Consider the following 27,599-nt stretch of genomic DNA (forward strand, 5'->3'; position numbering starts at 1 on the left):
TATTCCAACAATTAATCCACAGATAAAAGGGGGAAACCGAGTTAGTTTCCCTTATTCATCTCTCATCTTCACGTTTCTTCTTCTGTGGATTTTATATGGCAGTTGGCAACCACCTTTAAGTTGCATCACCGTTTCCATCTGGACTGGAGTGTGGACCTTGTTCATCGTTCAATCCCCCCTCACATGGTCCTCCTATAAACCAGTAGATGGGTTACCTGACAACATCAGGAAAACGACGCGTAAGCTTCAATGGGGGCAGGAGTCCGTGTGTTGTCATGAGTCTGGATGGCCAGAGAGCCACCAACAATGAACAAGAAACTACCACGTAGGGAATCATATGTGGCTCGTTTCATCTCGTCCTTGATACCATGTCTTATTTTGAGGTGTTTTGACTGATTTCATGTCATTTAGCTAGCTAGCTAGCTAGCTAACCAACAACTGTAATGATGTATTTGAGAGATAACAAGTGCTCATTGTGCACATTTATTTATGTTTTCAATAAACATCGGAGACTAAATATAGTTTACATGTATTCAACAATCTAAGCCAACCCCGTTGCATCATAGCTGTGCGCCTTCGGTTATGTTGCAGCATCTCAAGCCTCTAAAATAGAACCACGTTCTGGTCAAATAGAACCACGTTCTGGTCAAATAGAACCAAGTTCTGTTCCAATAGAACCACGTTCTGTTCCAATAGAACCAAGTTCTGGTCCAATAGAACCACGTTCTGTTCCAATAGAACCACGTTCTGTTCCAATAGAACCACGTTCTGTTCAAATAGAACCATGTTCTGTTCCAATAGAACCACGTTCTGTTCAAATAGAACCAAGTACTGTTCCAATAGACCCACGTTCTGTTCAAATAGAACCACGTTCTGTTCCAATAGAACCAAGTTCTGGTCCAATAGAACCAAGTACTGTTCCAATAGACCCACGTTCTGTTCCAATAGAACCACGTTCTGTTCCAATAGAACCACGTTCTGTTCCAATAGAACCAAGTTCTGTTCCAATAGAACCACGTTCTGTTCCAATAGAACCACGTTCTGGTCAAATAGAACCAAGTTCTATTTTAGCGCCTGGCTACGCAAATCGCCGTTGACGTACGCGAGCAGTTTGGATGAAATGATTGAATAACGTATGTTGCAATGCTTGCACATGCAACGTGGCATGTTTGGTGAACAGTTAAGGCTTACTGTACTGCTGTGATGGGAGACAAAACTAATTAAAACATCCCACAGAAAACAGGCTAACATTTCAAGCGGACTTTTTAAAACAACTCTTACACTAAAATAACATTGTCATAATTTCCTTCATTCCACAGTATTATTCCAACCTCATAGTGTGGAAGTATATATATATAAAAGACAGAGAAAATTATGTTTTTGACTGAACTGGGCCTTTAAACGAGATTAACGTCTTTTAGAGCGGCTATCTAATTTACTAATAAACTAAAGAGCCCTTTACTAAACAGCCTCGCCTGTAGATTAGTTTGTATCTGGGATTTGACCATCAGGACTGGACTCAGATTGGCAAACTATCCAATCTAAGAAAAGATCTGGAGCGTAATGTAGCTAATCAGATTATCCTGATTATCCTAACCTTTCCTGACCAATGAACAGCTTTAAAAGGCACAATTACCAAGAGGTTAAACCGGGTTTGTTAGATCCATGTTTTGCTTTACAAACTACAAACCAAATGGGGAAAAAAAGGCAACAAAAATCATTGTTTATTCTTTCAAAAACATTTGTTAATAAACACCAGTCAAATAGCCCAGTGCAGAATTAGTGTGTAGTGTGGTTTAGTGTAGTTGTGTTTGACAGAGCTGTCACAACACTGAAACATAGAGTTGAAAGTAGTCCGTCGCAGGACCTTGAGTGAGCTGAAAGCCATGGCCAGAGAAACAGATGTTCAGATTAAAACATACTACTAATATCAGTGTAAAGTTAGCGATAGTTACAGAGAACTGCCCCGTATTCATAAAGCATCTCACAGTAGGAGGGAGGGAGGGAGGGAGGGAGGGAGGCTACTAATGAAGGAAGAGGTAGGCTCCAGGTCCCATATTCACAAAGCGTCTCACAGTAGGAGTGCTGATCTCGGATCAGATCCCCTCTGTCCATGTAATCTTATTCACTACAATCTAAAAGGCTAAACTGATCCTAGATCATGTCCTACTATGGGAACCATTTGATACCACATCCAGTTGACGGCAGCACTGGTCAACTGTTTGAGTGACGCACGGTATTCTCCAATATTAATATTCAGTGATCAGGTCAGCCAGCTGATGGTTATGACACCACAGAAATGAGACTCGATTCCTTTTGTTCTTTACGTAATGATGGGGTCTCCGTAAGCACAGCTCTTCTCTATGGCCAGGTTGTACCAGTTACCTTTCCCTCCTTTATAAGCACTGGTTACGATCCTCGCCCAGCCGTACTCTCCCTGCAAAACACAAAACAAAACACCGTTACCCACCTACATCCCCGTGCCCGTTACCCTCCGTGGGTACGTCCCCGTTACCCTCCGTGGGTACGTCCCCGTTACCCTCCGTGGGTACGTCCCCGTTACCCTCCGTGGGTACGTCCCCGTTACCCTCCGTGGGTACGTCCCCGTTACCCTCCGTGGGTACGTCCCCGTTATCCTCCGTGGGTACGTCCCCGTTACACTCTGTGTACATCATAGATGTATATATGATTAAAAGACACAGTTTGGCCCTAATCTATAAAATCATCCAAAACAGGATCAACAGAAAGGGAAGCTCATTCACTACATGATCAACAGTATGTGGACACCTGCACGCCGAACATCTCATTCCAAAATCATTGGTATTAATATGGAGTTAGTCCCCCCCTTTTGCTTCTATAACAGCCTCCACTCTTCTGGGAAGGCTTTCCACTAGATGTTGGAACATTGCTGCAGGGGGACTTGCTTCCATTCAGCCACAAGAGCATTAGTGAGGTCGGGCAATGATGTTGGCCGATTAGGCCTGGCTTGCAGTCGGGGGTTCCAATTCATCCCAAAGGTGTTCGATGGGGTTGAGGTCAGGGCTCTGTGCAGGCCAGTCAAGTTCTTCCACAATGATCTTGACAAACCATTTCTGTAGGAACCTCACTTTGTGCACAGGGCATTGTTCATGCTGAAACAGGAAAGGGCCTTCCCCAAACTGTTGCCACAAAGTTGGAAGCATAGAATCATCTAGAATGTCATTGTATACTGTAGAGTTAAGATTTCCCTTCACTGGAACTAAGGGGCCCGGACCATGAAAAATAGCCCCAGACCATTATTCCTCCTCCACCAAACTTTACAGTTGGCACTATGCATTGGGGAAGGTAGCGTACTCCAAACGCAAACCCAGATTCGTCTGTCGGACTGCCAGAGGGTGAAGCATGATTGATCACTTCAGAGAATGTGTTTCCACTGCTCCAGAGTCCAATGGCGGCGAGCTTTACACCACTCCAGCCGACGCTTGGCATTGCGATCTTAGGTTTGTGTGCGGCTGTTCAGCCATAGAAACCCATTTCATGAAGCTCCCGACGAACAGTTATTGTGCTGACGTTGCTTCCAAAGGCAGTTTGGAACTCGGTAGTGAGTGTTGTAACAGGACAGACGTCATTGTTAAGTTTCTTTGACATTCAGAGGTTGAACTACAACCTTCTATAGCCGAGGAGACAATTTTTTTTTGACTTTACTTGGGGGTAATATAATTCTGAAAACAAATATAATTGATGAAAACAAATCAGGTCAAATTTTACGTTCATGTTTGGGATGAGTTGGACCGCAGAGTGAAGGAAAAGCAGCCAACAAGTGCTCAGCATATGTGGGATCTCCTTCTAGACTGTTGCCTCTGGAGAGTCCTAAGGTTGCAGGCAGTGCAGTTGCCATACCAGGCGGTGATACAGCCCGACAGGATGCTCTCAATTGTGCATCTGTAAAAGTCTGTGGTGGTTTTAGGGGCCAAGCCAAATTTCTTCAGCCTCCTGAGGTTGTCTGTGTGGGTGGACCATTTGATGAGTTGGAGGTGTGCGTGGCCACGCAGTCATGGGTGAACAGGGACTACAGAAGGGGGCTGAGCACGCACCCTTGTGGGGACCCAGTGTTGAGGATCAGCGAAGTGGAGGTGTTGTTTCCTACCTTCACCACCTGGGGTGGCCCGACAGGAAGTCCAGGGCCCAGTTGCACAGGGCGGGGTTCAGACTCTGGGCCCTGAGCTTAATGATGAGTTTGGAGGGTACTATGGTGTTAAATGCTGAGCTGTAGTCAATGAACAGCATTCTTACATAGGTATTCCTCTTGTCCAGATGGGAAAGGGCAGTTTGCACTGTGATGGCGATTGCATCATCTGTGGATCTATTGGGGCGGTAAGCAAATTGAAGTGGATCTAGGTAAGGTGGAGGTGATATGGTCCTTAACTAGCCTCTCAAAGCACTTCATGATGACAGAAGTGAGTGCTACGGGGCGACAGTCATTGTGTTTTCCTCAAAGCGGGCGAAGAAGGTGTTTAGCTTGTCCGGAAGCAAGACATCGGTGTTCGCCTTCTTGGCATTTCGAAAAGTTGAGTAGCAGTGGTCCAATGTTATTCTAGAGCGAGTACTACAGTCAATGTGTAGGCAGAACTTCGGTAGCGTTTTCCTCAAATTTGCTTTGTTAAAATCCCCAGCTACAATAAAATGCAGCCTCAGGATATGTGGTTTCCAGTTTGCATAGTCCAGTGTAGTTCTTTGAGGACCGCCGTGGTATCAGCTTGAGGGGGAATATAAACGGCTGTGACTATAACCGAAGATAATTATTTTGGGAGGTAATACGGTCGACATTTGATTGTGAGGTATTCTAAGTCGGGTGAACAAAAGGACTTGAGTTTCTGTACGTTACCACAGTGAGTCGTTAATCATGAAACATACACCCCGCCTTTCTTCTTCTCAGAAAGTTCTTTATTCCTGTCTACGTGATGTACTGAGAACCCAGCTGGCTGTATGGAGGGGGACAGTATATCCGGAGAGTTCTTTATTCATGTCTGTGTGATGTACTGAGAACCCAGCTGGCTGTATGGACGGGGACAGTATATCCCGAGAGAGCCATGTTCTCGTGAAACAGAGTACGTTACAATCCCTGATGTCTCTCTGGAAGGAGATCCTCGCCCTGAGCTCGTCTACTTTATTATCCAGAGACTGAACATTAGCGAGTAATATACTCGGAAGTGGAGGATGGTATAGAATTCCACTCCGAATACCTCTTCTCCGCCAGCGGAGTTTTGGAGCTTCTGAAATAAGTTCAATTGCCCTGTGGGGTACGAACAAAGGATCCACTCCGCCGGTGGTGTTTTGGAGCACAAAAAAACAAAATAGGCTTAGACGCTAGAAGCAGAGCTGCCATGACTGTCGGCGCCATCTTGCTTAAGCTATTCACTTTCTGTACAATAGAAGATGTTTGAACCTAGACATCTTTTCGGGAACGTTGAAAGTCACTGAGCTCTTCAGTAAGACCATTCTACTGCCAATGTTTGTCTATGGAGATTGCATGACTGTGTGCTCAAAATTATATACCTGTCAGCAACGGGTGAGGCTGAAATAGCCCGAATCCACTAATTTGAAGGAGTGTCCACATACTTTTATATACAGTGGGGAGAACAAGTATTTGATACACTGCCGATTTTGCAGGTTTTCCTACTTACAAAGCATGTAGAGGTCTGTAATTTTTATCATAGGTACACTTCAATTGTGAGAGACGGAATCTAAAACAAAACTCCAGAAAATCACATTGTATGATTTTTAAGTAATTAATTTGCATTTTATTGAATGACATAAGTATTTGATACATCAGAAAAGCAGAACTTAATATTTGGTACAGAAACCTTTGTTTGCAATTACAGAGATCATATGTTTCCTGTAGTTCTTGACCAGGTTTGCACACACTGCAGCAGGGATTTTGGCCCACTCCTCCATACAGACCTTCTCCAGATCCTTCAGGTTTCGGGGCTGTCGCTGGGCAATACGGACTTTCAGCTCCCTCCAAAGATTTGCTATTGGGTTCAGGTCTGGAGACTGGCTAGGCCACTCCAGGACCTTGAGATGCTTCTTACGGAGCCACTCCTTAGTTGCCCTGGCTGTGTGTTTCGGATCGTTGTCATGCTGGAAGACCCAGCCACGACCCATCTTCAATGCTCTTACTGAGGGAAGGAGGTTGTTGGCCAAGATCTCACGATACATGGCCCCATCCATCCTCTCCTCACTACGGTGCAGTCGTCCTGTCCCCTTTGCAGAAAAGCATCCCCAAAGAATGATGTTTCCACCTCCATGCTTCACGGTTGGGATGGTGTTCTTGGGGTTGTATTCATCCTTCTTCTTCCTCCAAACACGGTGAGTGGAGTTTAGACCAAAAAGCTCTATTTTTGTGTCATCAGACCAAAATGACCTTCTCCCATTCCTCCTCTGGATCATCCAGATGGTCATTGGCAAACTTCAGACGGGCCTGGACATACGCTGGCTTGAGCAGGGGGACCTTGCGTGCGTTGCAGGATTTTAATCCATGACGGCGTAGTGTGTTACTAATGGTTTTCTTTGAGACTGTGGTCCCAGCTCTCTTCAGGTCATTGACCAGGTCCTGCCGTGTAGTTCTGGGCTGATCCCTCACCTTCCTCATGATCATTGATGCCCCACGAGGTGAGATCTTGCATGGAGCCCCAGACCGAGGGTGATTGACCGTCATCTTGAACTTCTTCCATTTTCTAATAATTGCGCCAACAGTTGTTGCCTTCTCACCAAGCTGCTTGCCTATTGTCCCATAGCCCATCCAGCCTTGTGCAGGTCTACAATTTTATCCCTGATGTCCTTACACAGCTCTCTGGTCTTGGCCATTGTGGAGAGGTTGGAGTCTGTTTGATTGAGCGTGTGGACAGGTGTCTTTTATACAGGTAACGAGTTCAAACAGGTGCAGTTAATACAGGTAATGAGTGGAGAACAGGAGGGCTTCTTAAAGAAAAACTAACAGGTCTGTGAGAGCCGGAATTCTTACTGGTTGGTAGGTGATCAAATACTTATGTCATGCAATAAAATGCAAATTAATTACTTAAAAATCATACAATGTGATTTTCTGGATTTTTGTTTTAGATTCCGTCTCTCACAGTTGAAGTGTACCTATGATAAAAATTACAGACCTCTACATGCTTTGTAAGTAGGAAAACCTGCAAAATCGGCAGTGTATCAAATACTTGTTCTCCCCACTGTATATTGCGTATGTCGTCCAGTCTTTCAATGAGTAAATATTCCATACAAGTGTAATAATGAATATATTGAACAAGAGAGACTAACCCAAGGCTCTCCCCAGGAGTTACGGACCACCCAGTACTCCGTCCCGTCCTCCGTCACCCCCCAGCCTGCTACGGAGATGATATGGTTCATTAGAGACAAGGGGTGGAACTCGGCAAACACACCACCACGATACGCCTCCAGGCCCTTCGTAGCCATCACACCGCAGCTGAGGACAGGACGACAGCCACAATGTGAGGAGGTTTATCAAAAGAAAGAACAATTAAAAAACACAAGTTACAAAGGACATTTTACTACGAACAATTAAAAAACACAAGTTACAAAGACATTTTACTACGAACAATTAAAAAACACAAGTTACAAAGACATTTTACTACATATATTTATTACTAACTTTATACATTTAAACAACACTCAAGGCTAAAATAGGGCATTTTGTTGATATCAAAAAGGGAAACTCTTATTTTCTAAAAAAATAAAAAAAATAAAACTTTTACTTGTTATTTTGTTCTTCTGACTGAGAGAAATGTTAACATGACTAACCAAAGAACACGGATCTCACCTGATAGGCCCGTTGGTGTATATCTCAGCCTTCATCTGGTTTCGTCCTGACACCTCCCCGTAGTCTCCTACCTTCCACCGGGTGTAGTTCTGCACCACAGCACACGCATCAGAGGAACACGTCCCACACTGGTTGAACAGCTCACACTCTGTAGAATATAGAGATCACTGGTTGAACAGCTCACTGTAGAATATAGAGATCACTGGTTGAACAGCTCACTGTAGAATATAGAGATCACTGGTTGAACAGCTCACACTCTGTAGAATATAGAGATCACTGGTTGAACAGCTCACACTCTGTAGAATATAGAGATCACTGGTTGAACAGCTCACTGTAGAATATAGAGATCACTGGTTGAACAGCTCACTGTAGAATATAGAGATCACTGGTTGAACAGCTCACTGTAGAATATAGAGATCACTGGTTGAACCGCTCACTGTAGAATATAGAGACCACTGGGTGAACAGCTCACACTCTGTAGAATATAGAGATCACTGGTTGAACAGCTCACTGTAGAATATAGAGATCACTGGTTGAACAGCTCACTGTAGAATATAGAGATCACTGGTTGAACAGCTCACTGTAGAATATAGAGATCACTGGGTGAACAGCTCACACTCTGTAGAATATAGAGATCACTGGTTGAACAGCTCACTGTAGAATATAGAGATCACTGGTTGAACAGCTCACTGTAGAATATAGAGATCACTGGTTGAACAGCTCACTGTAGAATATAGAGATCACTGGTTGAACAGCTCACACTCTGTAGAATATAGAGATCACTGGTTGAACAGCTCACTGTAGAATATAGAACTCACTGGTTGAACAACTCACACTGTAGAATATAGAGATCACTGGTTGAACAGCTCACTGTAGAATATAGAGATCACAAGGGTGAGTGATGGAAAATGTAACGTAAACTGCCAAAGTGTATTTGTGAATGGAAATTATGCACATGGATGAATGACGACGCTATGAGACAAAATTCGAATGTAACAATCCATGCACCCTATCCCCCATAGTGCACTGCTTTAAACTAGCGCGTACAGAAAAATAGTTGTCAAAACTAATCTCTTATCACCCAGATCCAAATCAGGCGTTATGAGGAACTAGTACAAATCAAAACAAAATGCAGGATTAAAAACCAAAATGTTAAATTCCATGTTACAGGCCCTACTTTGGTTCTTAGCCTGATAGTTGTTGCATGTCTCGTCAGGGATGCCCTTCTGGTGAGCGTATTGGTACACCCCTGTGTGGTCTCCTCCGTAGCAGGACCCGGCACGGCCACAGTCTATCACGTTCTGGACAGACAGGTAGGCTGATGGCCACGTACCACCACGCTTGATGTTGATACGGTCTGGGGAAAAAATAAAAAATAAACTTCATCAAATGTATTGATATATTAGAGACTTTAAATAAGTTTATTAGATCACTTATGATAAAAGGTTGGCCTGTAAAAATGCATTTTTCTTATGTAAAGAAATATAATACGGAGTGACATTTGTAATAATGACAGCTTGTGATTTGTTACATTGTAACAAGTTAATAGTTCACGTTAAGTTCATTGTTACAATGTTGTTACATTGTAACAAGTTAATAGTTCACGTTAAGTTAATTGTTACAAAGTTGTTACATTGTAACAAGTTAATAGTTCACGTTAAGTTAATTGTTACAAAGTTGTTACATTGTAACAAGTTAATAGTTCACGGCAAGTTAATTGTTACAAAGTTGTTACATTGTAACAAGTTAATAGTTCACGGTAAGTTAATTGTTACAAAGTTGTTACATTGTAACAAGTTAATAGTTCACGTTAAGTTAATTGTTACAAAGTTGTTACATTGTAACAAGTTAATAGTTCACGTTAAGTTAATTGTTACAAAGTTGTTACATTGTAACAAGTTAATAGTTCACGTTAAGTTAATTGTTACAAAGTTGTTACATTGTAACAAGTTAATAGTTCACGTTAAGTTAATTGTTACAAAGTTGTTACATTGTAACAAGTTAATAGTTCACGTTAAGTTCATTGTTACAATGTTGTTACATTGTAGCAAGTTAATAGTTCACGTTAAGTTCATTGTTACAATGTTGTTACATTGTAACAAGTTAATAGTTCACGTTAAGTTAATTGTTACAAAGTTGTTACATTGTAACAAGTTAATAGTTCACGTTAAGTTAATTGTTACAAAGTTGTTACATTGTAACAAGTTAATAGTTCACGTTAAGTTAATTGTTACAAAGTTGTTACATTGTAACAAGTTAATAGTTCACGTTAAGTTAATTGTTACAAAGTTGTTACATTGTAACAAGTTAATAGTTCACGTTAAGTTAATTGTTACAAAGTTGTTACATTGTAACAAGTTAATAGTTCACGTTAAGTTAATTGTTACATAGTTGTTACATTGTAACAAGTTAATAGTTCACGTTAAGTTCATTGTTACAATGTTGTTACATTGTAGCAAGTTAATAGTTCACGTTAAGTTCATTGTTACAATGTTGTTACATTGTAACAAGTTAATAGTTCACGTTAAGTTAATTGTTACAAAGTTGTTACATTGTAACAAGTTAATAGTTCACGTTAAGTTAATTGTTACAAAGTTGTTACATTGTAACAAGTTAATAGTTCACGTTAAGTTAATTGTTACAAAGTTGTTACATTGTAACAAGTTAATAGTTCACGTTAAGTTAATTGTTACAAAGTTGTTACATTGTAACAAGTTAATAGTTCACGGTAAGTTAATTGTTACAAAGTTGTTACATTGTAACAAGTTAATAGTTCACGTTAAGTTAATTGTTACAAAGTTGTTACATTGTAACAAGTTAATAGTTCACGGTAAGTTAATTGTTACAAAGTTGTTACATTGTAACAAGTTAATAGTTCACGTTAAGTTAATTGTTACAAAGTTGTTACATTGTAACAAGTTAATAGTTCACGTTAAGTTAATTGTTACAAAGTTGTTACATTGTAACAAGTTAATAGTTCACGTTAAGTTAATTGTTACAAAGTTGTTACATTGTAACAAGTTAATAGTTCACGGTAAGTTAATTGTTACAAAGTTGTTACATTGTAACAAGTTAATAGTTCACGTTAAGTTAATTGTTACAAAGTTGTTACATTGTAACAAGTCACAGTGAGTTATATCAGTCCAAAAATTGTAAAATGTGTAGTAGTGGAGGACTTTAATTTGGCAACATTGTACATGATTGTGGAGGAGAAATTACCGGCAATCGCACTGCTAGATCCCATGGCCCAGCACGAGCCGCAGTACTGTGGAATGTGTTGGTTCCTCGTGATGCTCGCATAGTTTTTCCCCTCGATGTTCCTCCAGTCCCAAACTGCTGGCAGCTCAGATACATTAAGGTATTCATGTGGCCGGGGATATGTCCTGGGAAATGACAAGAACAAACAGCTCAGATACATTAAGGTATTCACGTGGCCGGGGATATGTCCTGGGAAATGACAAGACCAAACAGCTCAGATACATTAAGGTATTCACGTGGCCGGGGATATGTCCTGGGAAATGACAAGAACAAACAGCTCAGATACATTAAGGTATTCATGTGGCCGGGGATATGTCCTGGGAAATGACAAGACCAAACAGCTCAGATACATTAAGGTATTCACGTGGCCGGGGATATGTCCTGGGAAATGACAAGAACAAACAGCTCAGATACATTAAGGTATTCACGTGGCCGGGGATATGTCCTAGGAAATGACAAGACCAAACAGCTCAGATACATTAAGGTATTCACGTGGCCGGGGATATGTCCTGGGAAATGACAAGACCAAACAGCTCAGATACATTAAGGTATTCACGTGGTCGGGGATATGTCCTGGGAAATGACAAGAACAAACAGCTCAGATACATTAAGGTATTCACGTGGCCGGGGATATGTCCTGGGAAATGACAAGAACAAACAGCTCAGATACATTAAGGTATTCACGTGGTCGGGGATATGTCCTGGGAAATGACAAGAACAAACAGCTCAGATACATTAAAGTATTCACGTGGCCGGGGATATGTCCTGGGAAATGACAAGACCAAACAGCTCAGATACATTAAGGTATTCATGTGGCCGGGGATATGTCCTGGGAAATGACAAGAACAAACAGCTCAGATACATTAAGGTATTCAGGTGGCCGGGGATATGTCCTGGGAAATGACAAGAACAAACAGCTCAGATACATTAAGGTATTCACGTGGTCGGGGATATGTCCTGGGAAATGACAAGAACAAACAGCTCAGATACATTAAGGTATTCACGTGGTCGGGGATATGTCCTGGGAAATGACAAGAACAAACAGCTCAGATACATTAAGGTATTCACGTGGTCGGGGATATGTCCTGGAAAATGACAAGAACAAACAGCTCAGATACATTAAGGTATTCACGTGGCCGGGGATATGTCCTGGAAAATGACAAGAACAAACAGCTCAGATACATTAAGGTATTCACGTGGCCGGGGATATGTCCTGGGAAATGACGAGAACAAACAGCTCAGATACATTAAGGTATTCATGTGGCCGGGGATATGTCCTGGGAAATGACGAGAACAAACAGCTCAGATACATTAAGGTATTCACGTGGCCGGGGATATGTCCTGGGAAATGACGAGAACAAACAGCTCAGATACATTAAGGTATTCACGTGGCCGGGGATATGTCCTGGGAAATGACAAGAACAAACAGCTCAGATACATTAAGGTATTCATGTGGCCGGGGATATGTCCTGGGAAATGACAAGAACAGCATGTATCTCCATTTACTGCACTATTTCTAAAGATACAGATTCAATGTAATGGGAGTTGGTTAATAAAACACTGTTTAGGGATGGTAGGGAAGCGCTACTAAGGTACTACTGTACAATAGTACATGTTGGTAGACAGAAGGTGCTCTTTGGTAAAAAGGGATAATTTGTCATCAAAAAGAAAAGAGGACCAAGGCACTCTTCATATAATTAATTTAAATGCCTTTATTAGTATGGCATGTTCAATAGAAACAACTTTGTTTTAAATCCGACGCGTTTCGGCTGCATGGCCTTCGTCAGGAAGTTTAGGGATGGAGCGTATTTTACAGAATGGGGGGGGGGGGGGGGGGTTATGCTTCTTACAAGGAGAGGGTTTAGTATTTGTTTTAACATAGTCTAGGGGAGGGTCATGTCATTTGTAATTGATGATGACATTTCAATATTTCTTAGTATTTTAGTTATGAGTTGCTATTATTAGGCTAGATATTGACGTCCGATAATATAAAAATGAGCTTACAGGCTATTCAGTGTGGTCTCAATCAAATGATCCATAGCCTGTAGGTTATACAGTAGACTATACAGTAGACTATACAGTAGGCTATACAGTAGACTATACAGTAGAGCTATACAGTAGGTTATACAGTAGACTATACAGTAGACTACACAGTAGGGCTATACAGTAGGGCTATACAGTAGACTATACAGTAGGCCTATACATTAGACTATACAGTAGGATATACAGTAGACTACACAGTAGGGCTATACAGTAGGGCTATACAGTAGACTATACAGTAGGTTATACAGTAGACTATACAGTAGACTATACAGTAGACTATACAGTAGGGCTATACAGTAGACTATACAGCAGGCTATACAGTAGGGCTATACAGTAGACTATACAGCAGGCTATACAGTAGACTATACAGTAGACTATACAGCAGACTATACAGTAGACTATACAGTAGACCATACAGTAGGGCTATACAGTAGACTATACAGTGGGCTATACAGTAGGCTATACAGTAGACTATACAGTAGACTATACAGTAGGCTATACAGTAGACTATACAGTAGACTATACAGCAGGCTATACAGTAGACTATACAGTAGGCTATACAGTAGACTATACAGTAGGCTATACAGTAGACTATACAGTAGGCTATACAGTAGGCTATACAGTAGGACTATACAGTAGGACTATACAGTAGGACTATACAGTAGGTTATACAGTAGACTATACAGTAGACTATACAGCAGGCTATACAGCAGGCTATACAGTAGACTATACAGTAGGCTATACAGTAGGGCTATACAGTAAGGCTATACAGTAGACTATACAGTAGGCTATACAGTAGGCTATACAGTAGACTATACAGTAGACTATACAGTAGGGCTATACAGTAAGGCTATACAGTAGACTATACAGTAGGCTATACAGTAGGCTATACAGTAGATTATACAGTAGGGCTATACAGTAAGGCTATACAGTAGACTATACAGTAGGTTATACAGTAGACTATACAGTAGACTATACAGTAGACTATACAGCAGGCTATACAGCAGGCTATACAGTAAGGCTATACAGTAAGGCTATACAGTAGGCTATACAGTAGGCTATACAGTAGGACTATACAGCAGGACTATACAGCAGGATATACGAAGTGCATTAGAAGCACATAGCAAAGTTATATTTATAAGAAGATGTACTTCCTTCCTGAGTGTTTAGCGCTGCTCGGATGGTGTGAATAAAACTAGGCTGCGTTACCCACTGGATATTCCAACCCTGACCCCCAGCATGCTCTGCTCTTCCTGATAAAAACGTTTTGTGTGTGCTCCTTATTAACCAATGGCTGTGCTGTATAGGTCTACAGTGGCAGTTCAGGAGGAGAGTCGAAGGTTTCTTCTGGAAATTATGTTTGATTTAGGCCCAGTCCCAAAACACACACTTGGGCCCAGTCCCAAAACATACACTTGGGCCCAGTCCCAAAACATACACTTGGGCCCAGTCCCAAAACACACACTTGGGCCCAGTCCCAAAACACACACTTGGGCCCAGTCCCAAAACATACACTTGGGCCCAGTCCCAAAACATACACTTGGGCCCAGTCCCAAAACATACACTTGGGCCCAGTCCCAAAACATACACTTGGGCCCAGTCCCAAAACATACACTTGGGCCCAGTCCCAAAACATACACTTGGGCCCAGTCCCAAAACATACACTTGGGCCCAGTCCCAAAACATACACTTGGGCCCAGTCCCAAAACACACACTTGGGCCCAGTCCCAAAACATACACTTGGGCCCAGTCCCAAAACATACACTTGGGTCATTGAGTTATTGACCTCGTTATGCAGTTATTGACCTCATTATAAGCCAGATTCGAGAAAGCGACATTGTGATGCTCTATATCTTGCGTACGGACTAGCTAGAATCTATGTCCTGTTCCGATTGAGAAGGAAAACGTAAAGATGAAAATCGGAGGTCAACTTTTTTTACTTTTTTTTTTTTTACTTGCAACTACTATAATTGATTTTAATAAAAATATGTTTCTTGTCCATGATGCATTTATCAGAGTTACTGTCCTCACAATAAGCCAGATTCTAGTAACTGACATTGTGGTGCTGAAACTTGAAGCAGCAGCCACAATCGATCAGAAAAGGACAGCTCATGGCGCTGAAAGGACGCAAATTCGAGGAAGGTTCATTTAAACAGTCTTCATTTTAATTAGACTTTACTAACAACAAGAGGGCTTTGTGTTGGAGCCTATTTCTTCCTAGTTAAGAAAGAAGAGGTGGGACCTACCTGTTTGACAGACATTAGGCTATAGGCTGCTACTTCCATAGATTTGTCGGCCATTTCCTCAACCCACAATGCACTCTTTAAATAGCCTACCTCCGTGTCAGTGAAGGGCTGTTAAAACCAGGACAGTATGTGGACACCTGCTCGTCGAACATCTCATTCCAAAATCATGGGCTTTAATATGGAGTTGGTCCCCTTTTTGCTGCTATAACTGCCTCCACTCTTCTGGGAAGGCTTTCCACTAGATGTTGGAACATTGCTGCTATAACAGCCTCCACTCTTCTGGGAAGGCTTTCCACTAGATGTTGGAACATTGCTGTTATAACAGCCTCCACTCTTCTGGGAAGGCTTTACACTAGATGTTGGAACATTGCTGTTATAACAGCCTCCACTCTTCTGGGAAGGCTTTCCACTAGATGTTGGAATATTGCTGCTATAACAGCCTCCACTCTTCTGGGAAGGCTTTCCACTAGATGTTGGAACATTGCTGCAGGGGGACTTGCTTCCATTCAGCCACAAGAGAATTAGTGAGGTCGGACACTGATGTTGGCCGATTAGGCCTGGCTCGCAGTCTGCGTTCCAATTCATCCCTAAAGGTGTTCGATGGGGTTGAGGTCAGGGCTTTGTGCAGGCCAATCAATGGTCTTCCACACTGATCTCAACAAACCATTTCAGTATGGACCTCGCTTTGTGCACGGGGGCATTGTCATGCAGAAACAGGTTAGGGCCTGTCAGCAACGGGTGTGGCTGAAATAGCTGAATCCACTAATTTGAAGGGGTGTCCACATTCTGCTGTATATATAGTAAAGCTGGGAAAGACGTGACTCCGATGCGTATGGGGATATCATTGTTTAGTTTATTTGACATTGAGGCTGAGCTACAACCTTCGATAGCCGAGGAGACCAAAAAAAACTTTGCTTGGGAAGTAATCGAATTCCGTCACTATCAATTGATTAAGCCATTAACTTTCTGTACAATAGAAGATGTTTAAACCCAGACAGCTTTTAGGAAAACACTTGTGTCCTTCTCTCATTGGGTTAAAACACAGAAGAAGAGTAGCCAGCAGTTAAAGCCTGCATCGGTAGGCCTACTCTGTCTGGGGAAGAAAGGTAGGACTACTCTGTCTGGGGTGGAAAGGTAGACCTACTCTGTCTGGGGTGGAAAGGTAGGTCTACTGTCTGGGGTGGAAAGGTAGGCCTACTCTGTCTGGGGTGGAAAGGTAGGCCTAATCTGTCTGGGGTGGAAAGGTAGACCTACTCTGTCTGGGGAGGAAAGGTAGGACTACTCTGTCTGGGGTAGAAAGGTAGGTATACTCTGTCTGGGGTGGAAAGGTAGGACTACTCTGTCTGGGGTGGAAAGGTAGGACTACTCTGTCTGGGGTGGAAAGGTAGGTATACTCTGTCTGGGGTGGAAAGGTAGGCCTACTCTGTCTGGGGTAGAAAGGTAGGTATACTCTGTCTGGGGTAGAAAGGTAGGTATACTCTGTCTGGGGTGGAAAGGTAGGACTACTCTGTCTGGGGTGGAAAGGTAGGACTACTCTGTCTGGGGTGGAAAGGTAGGTCTACTCTGTCTGGGGTGGAAAGGTAGGACTACTCTGTCTGGGGTGGAAAGGTAGGACTACTCTGTCTGGGGTGGAAAGGTAGGCCTAATCTGTCTGGGGTGGAAAGGTAGGCCTAATCTGTCTGGGGTGGAAAGGTAGGTCCTAATCTGTCTGGGGTGGAAAGGTAGGACTACTCTGTCTGGGGTGGAAAGGTAGGACTACTCTGTCTGGGGTGGAAAGGTAGGCCTAATCTGTCTGGGGTGGAAAGGTAGGCCTAATCTGTCTGGGGTGGAAAGGTAGGTCCTAATCTGTCTGGGGTGGAAAGGTAGGTATACTCTGTCTGGGGTGGAAAGGTAGGTCTACTCTGTCTGGGGTGGAAAGGTAGGTCTACTCTGTCTGGGGTGGAAAGGTAGGTATACTCTGTCTGGGGTGGAAAGGTAGGTCTACTCTGTCTGGGGTGGAAAGGTAGGACTACTCTGTCTGGGGTGGAAAGGTAGGACTACTCTGTCTGGGGTGGAAAGGTAGGACTACTCTGTCTGGGGTGGAAAGGTAGGACTACTCTGTCTGGGGTGGAAAGGTAGGACTACTCTGTCTGGGGTGGAAAGGTAGGACTACTCTGTCTGGGGTGGAAAGGTAGGACTACTCTGTCTGGGGTGGAAAGGTAGGACTACTCTGTCTGGGGTGGAAAGGTAGGACTACTCTGTCTGGGGTGGAAAGGTAGGACTACTCTGTCTGGGGTGGAAAGGTAGGACTACTCTGTCTGGGGTGGAAAGGTAGGACTACTCTGTCTGGGGTGGAAAGGTAGGACTACTCTGTCTGGGGTGGAAAGGTAGGACTACTCTGTCTGGGGTGGAAAGGTAGGACTACTCTGTCTGGGGTGGAAAGGTAGGTCCTACTCTGTCTGGGGTGGAAAGGTAGGTCTACTCTGTCTGGGGTGGAAAGGTAGGTCTACTCTGTCTGGGGTGGAAAGGTAGGACTACTCTGTCTGGGGTGGAAAGGTAGGACTACTCTGTCTGGGGTGGAAAGGTAGGACTTCTCTGTCTGGGGTGGTAAGGTAGACCTTCTCTGTCTGGGGTGGTAAGGTAGACCTTCTCTGTCTGGGGTGGAAAGGTAGGTCTACTCTGTCTGGGGTGGTAAGGTAGACCTTCTCTGTCTGGGGTGGAAAGGTAGGTCTACTCTGTCTGGGGTGGAAAGGTAGGTCTACTTTTAAAAGTACCATGCTCAGATTCCTAATGACGTCTCAGATAAAATTATTTTGAAACGAGGACAGTTTTGTTGCAAACAAGACACACTGATTTGGCCTTGGAGAAATATGATACGATGAACACATAGGACTATCTCTCGGTCCATTCTTAGCCTGTAATTTCTGTAACTTGTATTGTATAAAAACATATTCTGTTAATATGTTAAATTATGTAGACTTGCATGAAATGTTCATAAAAGGCTATTTTTTTCTTGGATCTGTAAATACAATGATAGATTCATGCAATGCTTTTACTATAAAGATCTGTCCACTCCTACTCCTACTATCTACTATCTACTCGTGTCCACTCCTACTCCTACTATCTACTATCTACTCGTGTCCACTCCTACTATCTACTCGTGTCCACTCCTACTATCTACTATCTACTCGTGTCCACTCCTACTATCTACTATCTACTCGTGTCCACTCCTACTCCTACTATCTACTCGTGTCCACTCCTACTCCTACTATCTACTATCTACTATCTACTCGTGTCCACTCCTACTCCTACTATCTACTCGTGTCCACTCCTACTATCTACTATCTACTCGTGTCCACTCCTACTCCTACTCCTACTATCTACTCGTGTCCACTCCTACTCCTACTATCTACTCGTGTCCACTCCTACTATCTACTATCTACTCGTGTCCACTCCTACTCCTACTATCTACTCGTGTCCACTCCTACTCCTACTATCTACTATCTACTCGTGTCCACTGTGGTCTGTGAATCCACAACCTTCTGGCCAGCAGCCCTGTGCGCGATCAAAATTCCTGCCATGTAATGCTGACAAGAGGAAGAACCGTTTATAAAATGGCATATCTAAGGCTCTGGTCTGTCCAAGAAGTGAGGGTAAATGGTAGACATGTTTTAATTATTATTATGACGTATAGGGGATGGTCACTTTTTTTTTCTTTTCCCCCGAGCGTTCAGGTAGTTTTATAAAATATACTGAACAAAAATATAAAAACGCAACATGCAACAATTTCAAAGATTTTACTGAGTTACAGTTCAAAAGGCCCTAATCTATGGATTTCACATGACTGGGCAGGGGCACAGCCATGGGTGGGCCTGGGAGGGCATAGGCCCACCCACTGGGGAGCCAGGCCCAGCCAATTAGAATTTGTTTTTGCCCCACAAAAGAGCTTTATTACAGACAGAAATACTCCTCAGTTTCATCAGCTGTCTGAGTGGCTGGTCTCAGACGATTCCCGCAGGTGAAGAAGCAGGAAGTGGAGGTCCAGGGCTCTCATTTATCCATGTTGCCTACGAACAGAAGTGTTAGTAAACCATGCTGAGTGCGATCCTTTCTAAGCAAAGTGTAGGATTTATCAATTTGTACTTATACTTGAGAATGTGTGTAAATGTAATCTCTCGACCCTGCGTACGCACAGCACCTTGTGGTAGAAAAGTCAAACTGCATAATGAGATACCATCCACCAAAAATGGAGAAAGAATTGACATACTGGACCAAATCATAAACTATGGAAGACAAAACATAATACATGAATAGTTTATTAATGTATTTATTTTATAGACACTTAAGCTACTAATAGTTTTCTATCGAATTCATAAAACTCCGAAACCATTTAAGCTTAATTGAATAATAAAGTCAATTAGAAAAGACAATTTAGTTAAACCTGTTAAATAATATATAAAGTCAACACTGAGGCATTGTGTCCAAAATGGCTAATCTTGCATTGCTGGAGGATCTGGTACAAGCTGCAGTACACAGGGAGTTTTCAATAAGCGTGCAGATTAGATTTTTTTCTGAGAGAGACGCTTGGCTTATTAGTCGATTTCGTTTTCCAAGGGCATATTTTATTGTCTCTCTGCAACCAAACTCTCTCCCGTATTTGAAAGGGAGATGAAACGTACCAATACCATCCCAGTGCGTACCCAAAGTCCTCTCCACCTTGGGATTTCTGGCCACTGGAACATTCCAACGGGATGATCGGTCTGGCATTTCCCAACCAACCAGGAGACGAATATTGCCTGCAGTCCTTTGTGGCTTTATTTCATTGACCTCCACAATACATACAGTTTCCGTACACTGCCGTGCAACAGGACAGAGGGAAAAGGGTATTTCCATACCGTAGATGGATTTCCCAATGTCGCAGGAGCAATTGACTGCATCCACATCGCAATAAAAGCACCGTTATTGAACGAATTCAACTTCGTCAACAGAAAAGGTTTCCGCTCTGTCAACGTGCAGGTCATCTGTGATTCACATTTGGCTTTGTTGAATGTAGTGGCCAAATGGCCAGGTGGGACACATGACTCATTCATTGTGCAGAACAGTTCAGTCGGGCCTCTCAGTCGGGCCTCTCAGTCGGGCCTCTCAGTCGGGCCTCTCAGTCGGGCCTTAACCTCCAGGAAGGAGCTGTTGAAGACAGATGGCTTATGTTTTATTAGCAAGCTTTTTATTTGCCTCGTTAGACCTCTACTGGGAAACAATATGTTGTGTCCATAACAGCAGGAGACCGGGGCTACCCATTAAAAACATGGCTGATGACTCCCCTCACAAACCAACAAGAGGCCAGGTACAACCAAGCCCACACACCAGAACAACAGTGGAGTGCACCATAGGCCTGCTGAAAAGACGTTGTGCTGTGCTTGTCTGGGACAGGAGGCACACTGCAATACCAGCCTTGCAAGGTTTGCCTCTGAAATGACATTCCTTTAAAATGCCACTATGTGAATGTAATACAATGTGCAAATTCCTGTTTAGGTTTGCTACATTCTCAAGGCTTTGCAATGTGCTCCACGACAGTGAAAGAACTTGTTGATTGTGTCAAACATGTGAGACAATAAATTCTGGTGCGATGTAAATGTGTTTTCCTTGTCGATTTGATTACAATGATTGGGAGAACAGATACCTAAAACCGTTGTATGATGTTGACTCTGGTCCTCAGTGCCAGGGCTCTGGGTGGTGGGAAACACTCCCTGTCAGGCATGGGGCTCATCGGGTCTGGGTGGTGGGAAACACTTCCTGTCAGGCATGGGGCTCATCGGGTCTGGGTGGTGGGAAACACTTCCTGTCAGGCATGGGGCTCATCGGTCTGGGTGGTGGGAAACACTTCCTGTCAGGCATGGGGCTCATCGGGTCTGGGTGGTGGGAAACACTTCCTGTCAGGCATGGGGCTCATCGGGTCTGGGTGGTGGGAAACACTTCCTGTCAGGCATGGGGCTCATCGGGTCTGGGTGGTGGGAAACACTTCCTGTCAGGCATGGGGCTCATCGGGTCTGGGTGGTGGGAAACACTTCCTGTCAGGCATGGGGCTCATCGGGTCTGGGTGGTGGGAAACACTTCCTGTCAGGCATGGGGCTCATCGGGTCTGGGTGGATCATTCAGTGGAATGCCATTTTTGATTGCAATGATTGATTTCTCTCTCTCTCGGGCCGTTGCGTACGTCCTTCAGCTGCTGTTTGAGTCCAATAACTAATGTGTTGATCTCATCTTGTTGTTTCAGGACTGCGTCAATCAAAACCTGCGGTACAGCTGAAGCGCTCGCCAAAGGGGACACCCTTCTTGTAGGCCTGGGATGGCTGAGGGGGTCAGGGGACACCCTTCTTCTAGGCCTGAGATGGCTGAGGGGTCAGGGGACACCCTTCTTCTAGGCCTGAGATGGCTGAGGGGTCAGGGGACACCCTTCTTCTAGGCCTGAGATGGCTGAGGGGGTTAGGGGACACCCTTCTTGTAGGCTTGGGATGGCTGAGGGGATTAGGGGACACCCTTCTTCTAGGCCTGGGATGGCTGAGGGGGTTAGGGGACACCCTTCTTCTAGGCCTGGGATGGCTGAGGGGGTTAGGGGACATCCTTCTTCTAGGCCTGGGATGGCTGAGGGGGTTAGGGGACACCCTTCTGGTAGGCCTGGGATGGCTGAGGGGTCAGGGGACACCCTTCTTCTAGGCCTGGGATGGCTGAGGGGGTTAGGGGACACCCTTCTTCTAGGCCTGGGATGGCTGAGGGGGTTAGGGGACACCCTTCTTCTAGGCCTGGGATGGCTGAGGGGGTTAGGGGACACCCTTCTGGTAGGCCTGGGATGGCTGAGGGGGTTAGGGGACACCCTTCTGGTAGGCCTGGGATGGCTGAGGGGGTTAGGGGACACCCTTCTTGTAGGCCTGGGATGGCTGAGGGGTCAGGGGACACCCTTCTTGTAGGCCTGGGGATGAGGGGTCAGGGGACACCCTTCTGGTAGGCCTGGGATGGCTGAGGGGTCAGGGGACACCCGTCTTGTAGGCCTGGGATGGCTGAGGGGTCAGGGGACACCCTTCTGGTAGGTCTGGGATGGCTGAGGGGTCAGTTGATGGTTATATACAGTGGGGAGAACAAGTATTTGATACACTGCCGATTTTGCAGGTTTTCCTACTTACAAAGCATGTAGAGGTCTGTAATTTCTATCATGGGTACACTTCAACTATGAGAGACGGAATCTAAAACAAAAATCCAGAAAATCACATTGTATGATTTTTAAGTAATTAATTTGCATTTTATTGCATGACATAAGTATTTGATACATCAGAAAAGCAGATCTTAATATTTGGTACAGAAACCTTTGTTTGCAATTACAGAGATCATACGTTTCCTGTAGTTCTTGACCAGGTTTGCACACACTGCAGCAGGGATTTTGGCCCACTCCTCCATACAGATCTTCTCCAGATCCTTCAGGTTTCGGGGCTGTCGCTGGGCAATACGGACTTTCAGCTCCCTCCAAAGATTTTCTATTGGGTTCAGGTCTGGAGACTGGCTAGGCCACTCCAGGACCTTGAGATGCTTCTTACGGCGCCACTCCTTAGTTGCCCTGGCTGTGTGTTTCGGGTCGTTGTCATGCTGGAAGACCCAGCCACGACCCATCTTCAATGCTCTTACTGAGGGAAGGAGGTTGTTGGCCAAGATCTCGCGATACATGGCCCCATCCATCCTCCCCTCAATACGGTGCAGTCATCCTGTACCCTTTGCAGAAAAGCATCCCCAAAGAATGATGTTTCCACCTCCATGCTTCACGGTTGGGATGGTGTTCTTGGGGTTGTACTCATCCTTCTTCTTCCTCCAAACACGGCGAGTGGAGTTTAGACCAAAAAGCTCTATTTTTGTCTCATCAGACCACATGACCTTCTCCCATTCCTCCTCTGGATCATCCAGATGGTCATTGGCAAACTTCAGACGGGCCTGGACATGCGCTGGCTTGAGCAGGTGGACCTTGCGTGCGCTGCAGGATTTTAATCCATGACGGTGTAGTGTGTTACTAATGGTTTTCTTTGAGACTGTGGTCCCAGCTCTCTCCAGGTCATTGACCAGGTCCTGCCGTGTAGTTCTGGGCTGATAACTCACCTTCCTCATGATCATTGATGCCCCACGAGGTGAGATCTTGCATGGAGCCCCAGACCGAGGGTGATTGACCGTCATCTTGAACTTCTTCCATTTTCTAATAATTGCGCCAACAGTTGTTGCCTTCTCATCAAGCTGCTTGCCTATTGTCCTGTAGCCCATCCCAGCCTGTTGCATGTCTACAATTTTATCCCTGATGTCCTTATACAGCTCTCTGGTCTTGGCCATTGTGGAGAGGTTGGAGTCTGTTTGATTGAGTGTGTGGACAGGTGTCTTTTATACAGGTAACGAGTTCAAACAGGTGCAGTTAATACAGGTAATGAGTGGAGAACAGGAGGGCTTCTTTAAAGAAAAACTAACAGGTCTGTGAGAGCCGGAATTCTTACTGGTTGGTAGGTGATCAAATACTTATGTCATGCAATAAAATGCAAATTAATTACTTAAAAATCATACAATGTGATTTTCTGGATTTTTGTTTTAGATTCCGTCTCTCACAGTTGAAGTGTACCTATGATAAAAATTACAGACCTCTACATGCTTTGTAAGTAGGAAAACCTGCAAAATCGGCAGTGTATCAAATACTTGTTCTCCCCACTGTATATATATATATTTGTTATATTTATTGTCAATAAAAAAATATTTAGATGTGGTCCATGTCTGAATATGGTTGCAAAAATAAAGCTTGACTTACCATCAGTCGGTGTGTCCGGTATTCCTTCAGGGTCTGGGAGAGGGTCCTCAGTATCACAAATGATGCCAGACACTGCGGTCTCTCCGATTACAGTGCCAATGCACTGGTCCATAGCAGACAGTGAAGAGTCACTCTGCCCTCCTCCTGTTGCACTTATATCCATTTTGTTTTCAAATCAAACCATTTCTTTTTCATTTCATTAACTGTTCTGCACTCAGATGAGGCAGATTTTACCACAGCTCTAACCTGCTCCCAGGTAATATTTTTTTCTCTCTTATTTGTCAAGCCATTGCTGAGGGCTCCAAAAAGTACGGCTTGTTTTGCTTCCACTTTGGTGATCAAAGGTTCTATTTCCGCATCCGAAAAGTTGTTTTTCTTTGTCTTCTTTGATTTCTTCTTTGTTGGCGGACAGAAATTAGTGACATTTCTTGCAGCTTTAAAAGGGAAGGTTTGTGACCATAAATGGACATTTAGGGCGGTTCTTTATGTAAATGAGACTTCAAGTGCACTAGTATGGTGTTTTAGAACGTGTCTGATTTATAAAAGGAAAAATACTTACAGGTGTGTGTAAATCAAGCGTACGAGCAACTTTTTTTGTACTTGCGAACATTCTACATTTTCTTTGTACACGTTAATTTAGAAGCTTTTCTACGCACTGTTGGTAAATGAGAGCCCTGGGCTGGCGTGGTTACACGTGGTCTGCGGTTGGAGGCGGCTAATGGTAGAGTAATGAACATTAAATTCTCTGGCAACAGCTCTGGTGGACATTCCTGCAGTCAACATGCCAATTGCACGCTCCCTCAAACATTTTTTACATCTGTGGCATTGTGTTGTGTGACAAACCTGCACATTTTAGAGTGGCCTTTTATTGTCCCCAGCACAAGGTGCACCTGTGTAATGATCATGCAGTTTAATCAGCTTCTTGATATGCCACACCTGTCAGGTGGATGAATTATCTTGGCAAAGGAGAAATGCTCACTAACAGGGATGTAAACAAATTTGTGCATATTGATCATTTCTGTGATCTATTATTTCAGCTCATGAAACATGGGAACACTTTACATTTTGCATTTATATTTTTGTACAGTATATATTTTGCTGACGGGATGGCCATTCATTTTAATTGAAGGGGTCCGATTTTCTCAATGTAACCCTTATTATAAATAACATTCACTCCCTTATGTAACTTCACAGTAGTCTACTGAGAAAATCTTTGCGGTGATTTTCTTCTTCTAAAAACATCTCTGATCAACGACCACTTACTTGACAGATGTAGGTCTACCGTCCCGGATAGGTTTGTAGCATGCGCCTAACGTACTCAGGAAATCGCTATCCGCTGCCTCCGAAATGAACAATACGTTGGACAAAAATGACAACAAAAACATTGTGACAGCTGACGCCATGTTGCTGTACTTCTTCTTCGTTGATATGTTTAATGCGCGCTCTGTGCTGTAAAGGCGAACGGGTGCCACCTAGCGTCACGGATTGTAACTATAAACAATCTTATTCAGGTTTTATTTCTGTGCTATTACCGTTCAGTCGACTTTTATACTGTTCATTGCTTATGTACAGTGGTGTAAAGTACTTAAGTATAAATATTTTTACGTACTACTTAAGTCGTTTTTTGGGGTATATGCACTTTATTTTACTCTTTATATTTCTGACTGCTTTTACTTTTACTTCACTGCATTCCTAATGAAAATTATGTACTTTTTACTCCATACATTTTCCCTCACACCCAAAAGTACTTGTTACGTTTTGAATGCTTAGCAGGACAGGAAAATGGTCTAATTAAAGCACTTATCAAGAGAACATCCCTGGTCATCCCTACTGCCTCTGATCTAGAGGACTCACTAAACACAAGTGATTCATTTGTATATTATGTCTGAGTGATGGAGTGTTGCCCCTGGCTACCCGTAAATAAATTAAAAAACAAGAAAATGGTGCCGTCTGGTTTGCTTAATATAAGCAATTTGAAATGATTTATACTTTTACTTTTGATACTTAAGTATAATTATATTTAAAACCAAATACTTTTAGACACGTAGTATTTTACTGGGTGACTTTCACTTGAGTCATTTTCTATTAAGCTATCTTTACATTTACTCAAGTATGACGTTTGGGTATTTTTTCCACCACTGCTTATTTTTATATATATTTTTTAAACTAGGCAAGTCATTTAAGAACAAATTCTTATTTTCAATGACGGCCTACCGGACTGTCTTGTTCAGGGGCAGAACGACAGATTTTTTTACATCGTCAGGTCGTGATTCAATCTAGCAACCTTCTGGTTATTGGCCCAACGCGTTAACCACTAGGCTACCTGCCGCCCCCTGCTTCTGTAATCATCATCATCATCATCATCATCATAACATTATAGACTACCACTACAGTTTAGTTTCATTGAGATAAGGTCAGATAACCTACAGTCTTTCGCAGAGGCCAGAAGATTAAATCATTTGACGGTACTAGGCCTTCTAACTGTAGTTTATTATTGTACCATTAGGGGGCACTGTTTAGCTGCCATTGATAAGGATGACTCGGAAACGATCATTATATTTGCAATATCCCCCTTTCACCAGCCGTACAAGAATCCAGCAGTCCAAAACACACACTCCTTCTCCAACAAAACTTGTGTAATCGCTGTAATCCTATAGATTCTTCATAACTCAGCAGAAAAGTTGTGGAATGATTTTCCATAAAGCTGATAAAGTCGAGTATGTAATTACACCATTATACATATTCTGTTCCATTGCCTGGATGATCAAGGTACCAGTTAACTCAATAGAGGTGATCAGCGTGAGGTTTGCATGGATAATACACAGCTAATACGGCTATTACAAAGCTCTTATGGCTTTAGGTAAATGGGAGCCTCAACTCATCTACTCCCATTAAGGCTTTGGGAATCGCATCCAGAATCACACCCTATTCCCTATATAGTGCACTACTTTTGACTAGGCTTCCTATTGGGTTCTGGTCAAAAGTAGTTCACTATATAGGGAATAGGTTTGCGATTTGGGATGTACATTTTATTTTTGTGCTGAGTCTTGGAAGCACATCGCTGTCTCTGTTAATGACATAAAAAATAAAAAAACATGCATTAGGTACATTTGCATCAGGTCGCTAACAAGCACTACAGGAATATTATAATGCACGGTTCACTCAGTGGTCAATAGTGTTATTACTATCCTCCATCTTCTAATGTTAGTCCATCTCCTGATGTAGGAGGAAAAGCCATGTAACGATGAACACGTGGCTCTTTTTCCCAGTGACTTTACTGATCAAGCTACTTTACTGAGGAAAGTAGTACTCTCTCTTTGTTTACAATGACTGTAAGAGGTGGTTGTCATTCTTAGCTACCTTAAGATGAGCTGTAAGTTGCTCTGGATAAGAGCGTCTGCTGAACGACTATAATGTAAAGACGGTTTAC

General features: G+C 43.3%; 1 protein-coding gene across 1 annotated transcript; it reads right to left on the reverse strand.

Annotated features, from left to right (window-relative positions):
- Positions 1–1,703: 1,703 nt before the first annotated feature.
- LOC139550088 (cathepsin Z) lies at positions 1,704–25,605 on the reverse strand. Its single transcript, XM_071360713.1, has 6 exons — positions 25,433–25,605; positions 11,039–11,202; positions 8,997–9,176; positions 7,820–7,967; positions 7,300–7,465; positions 1,704–2,437 (listed from the first exon to the last, which is right to left on the reverse strand). The coding sequence occupies exons 1-6, from the start codon at positions 25,570–25,572 to the stop codon at positions 2,324–2,326; spliced, it is 912 nt and encodes a 303-aa protein (XP_071216814.1). The 5' UTR covers positions 25,573–25,605; the 3' UTR covers positions 1,704–2,323.
- Positions 25,606–27,599: the final 1,994 nt, after the last annotated feature.

This window comes from Salvelinus alpinus, chromosome 23 (genome assembly GCF_045679555.1).
Source record: "Salvelinus alpinus chromosome 23, SLU_Salpinus.1, whole genome shotgun sequence".
Classification (NCBI taxonomy): domain Eukaryota; kingdom Metazoa; phylum Chordata; class Actinopteri; order Salmoniformes; family Salmonidae; genus Salvelinus; species Salvelinus alpinus.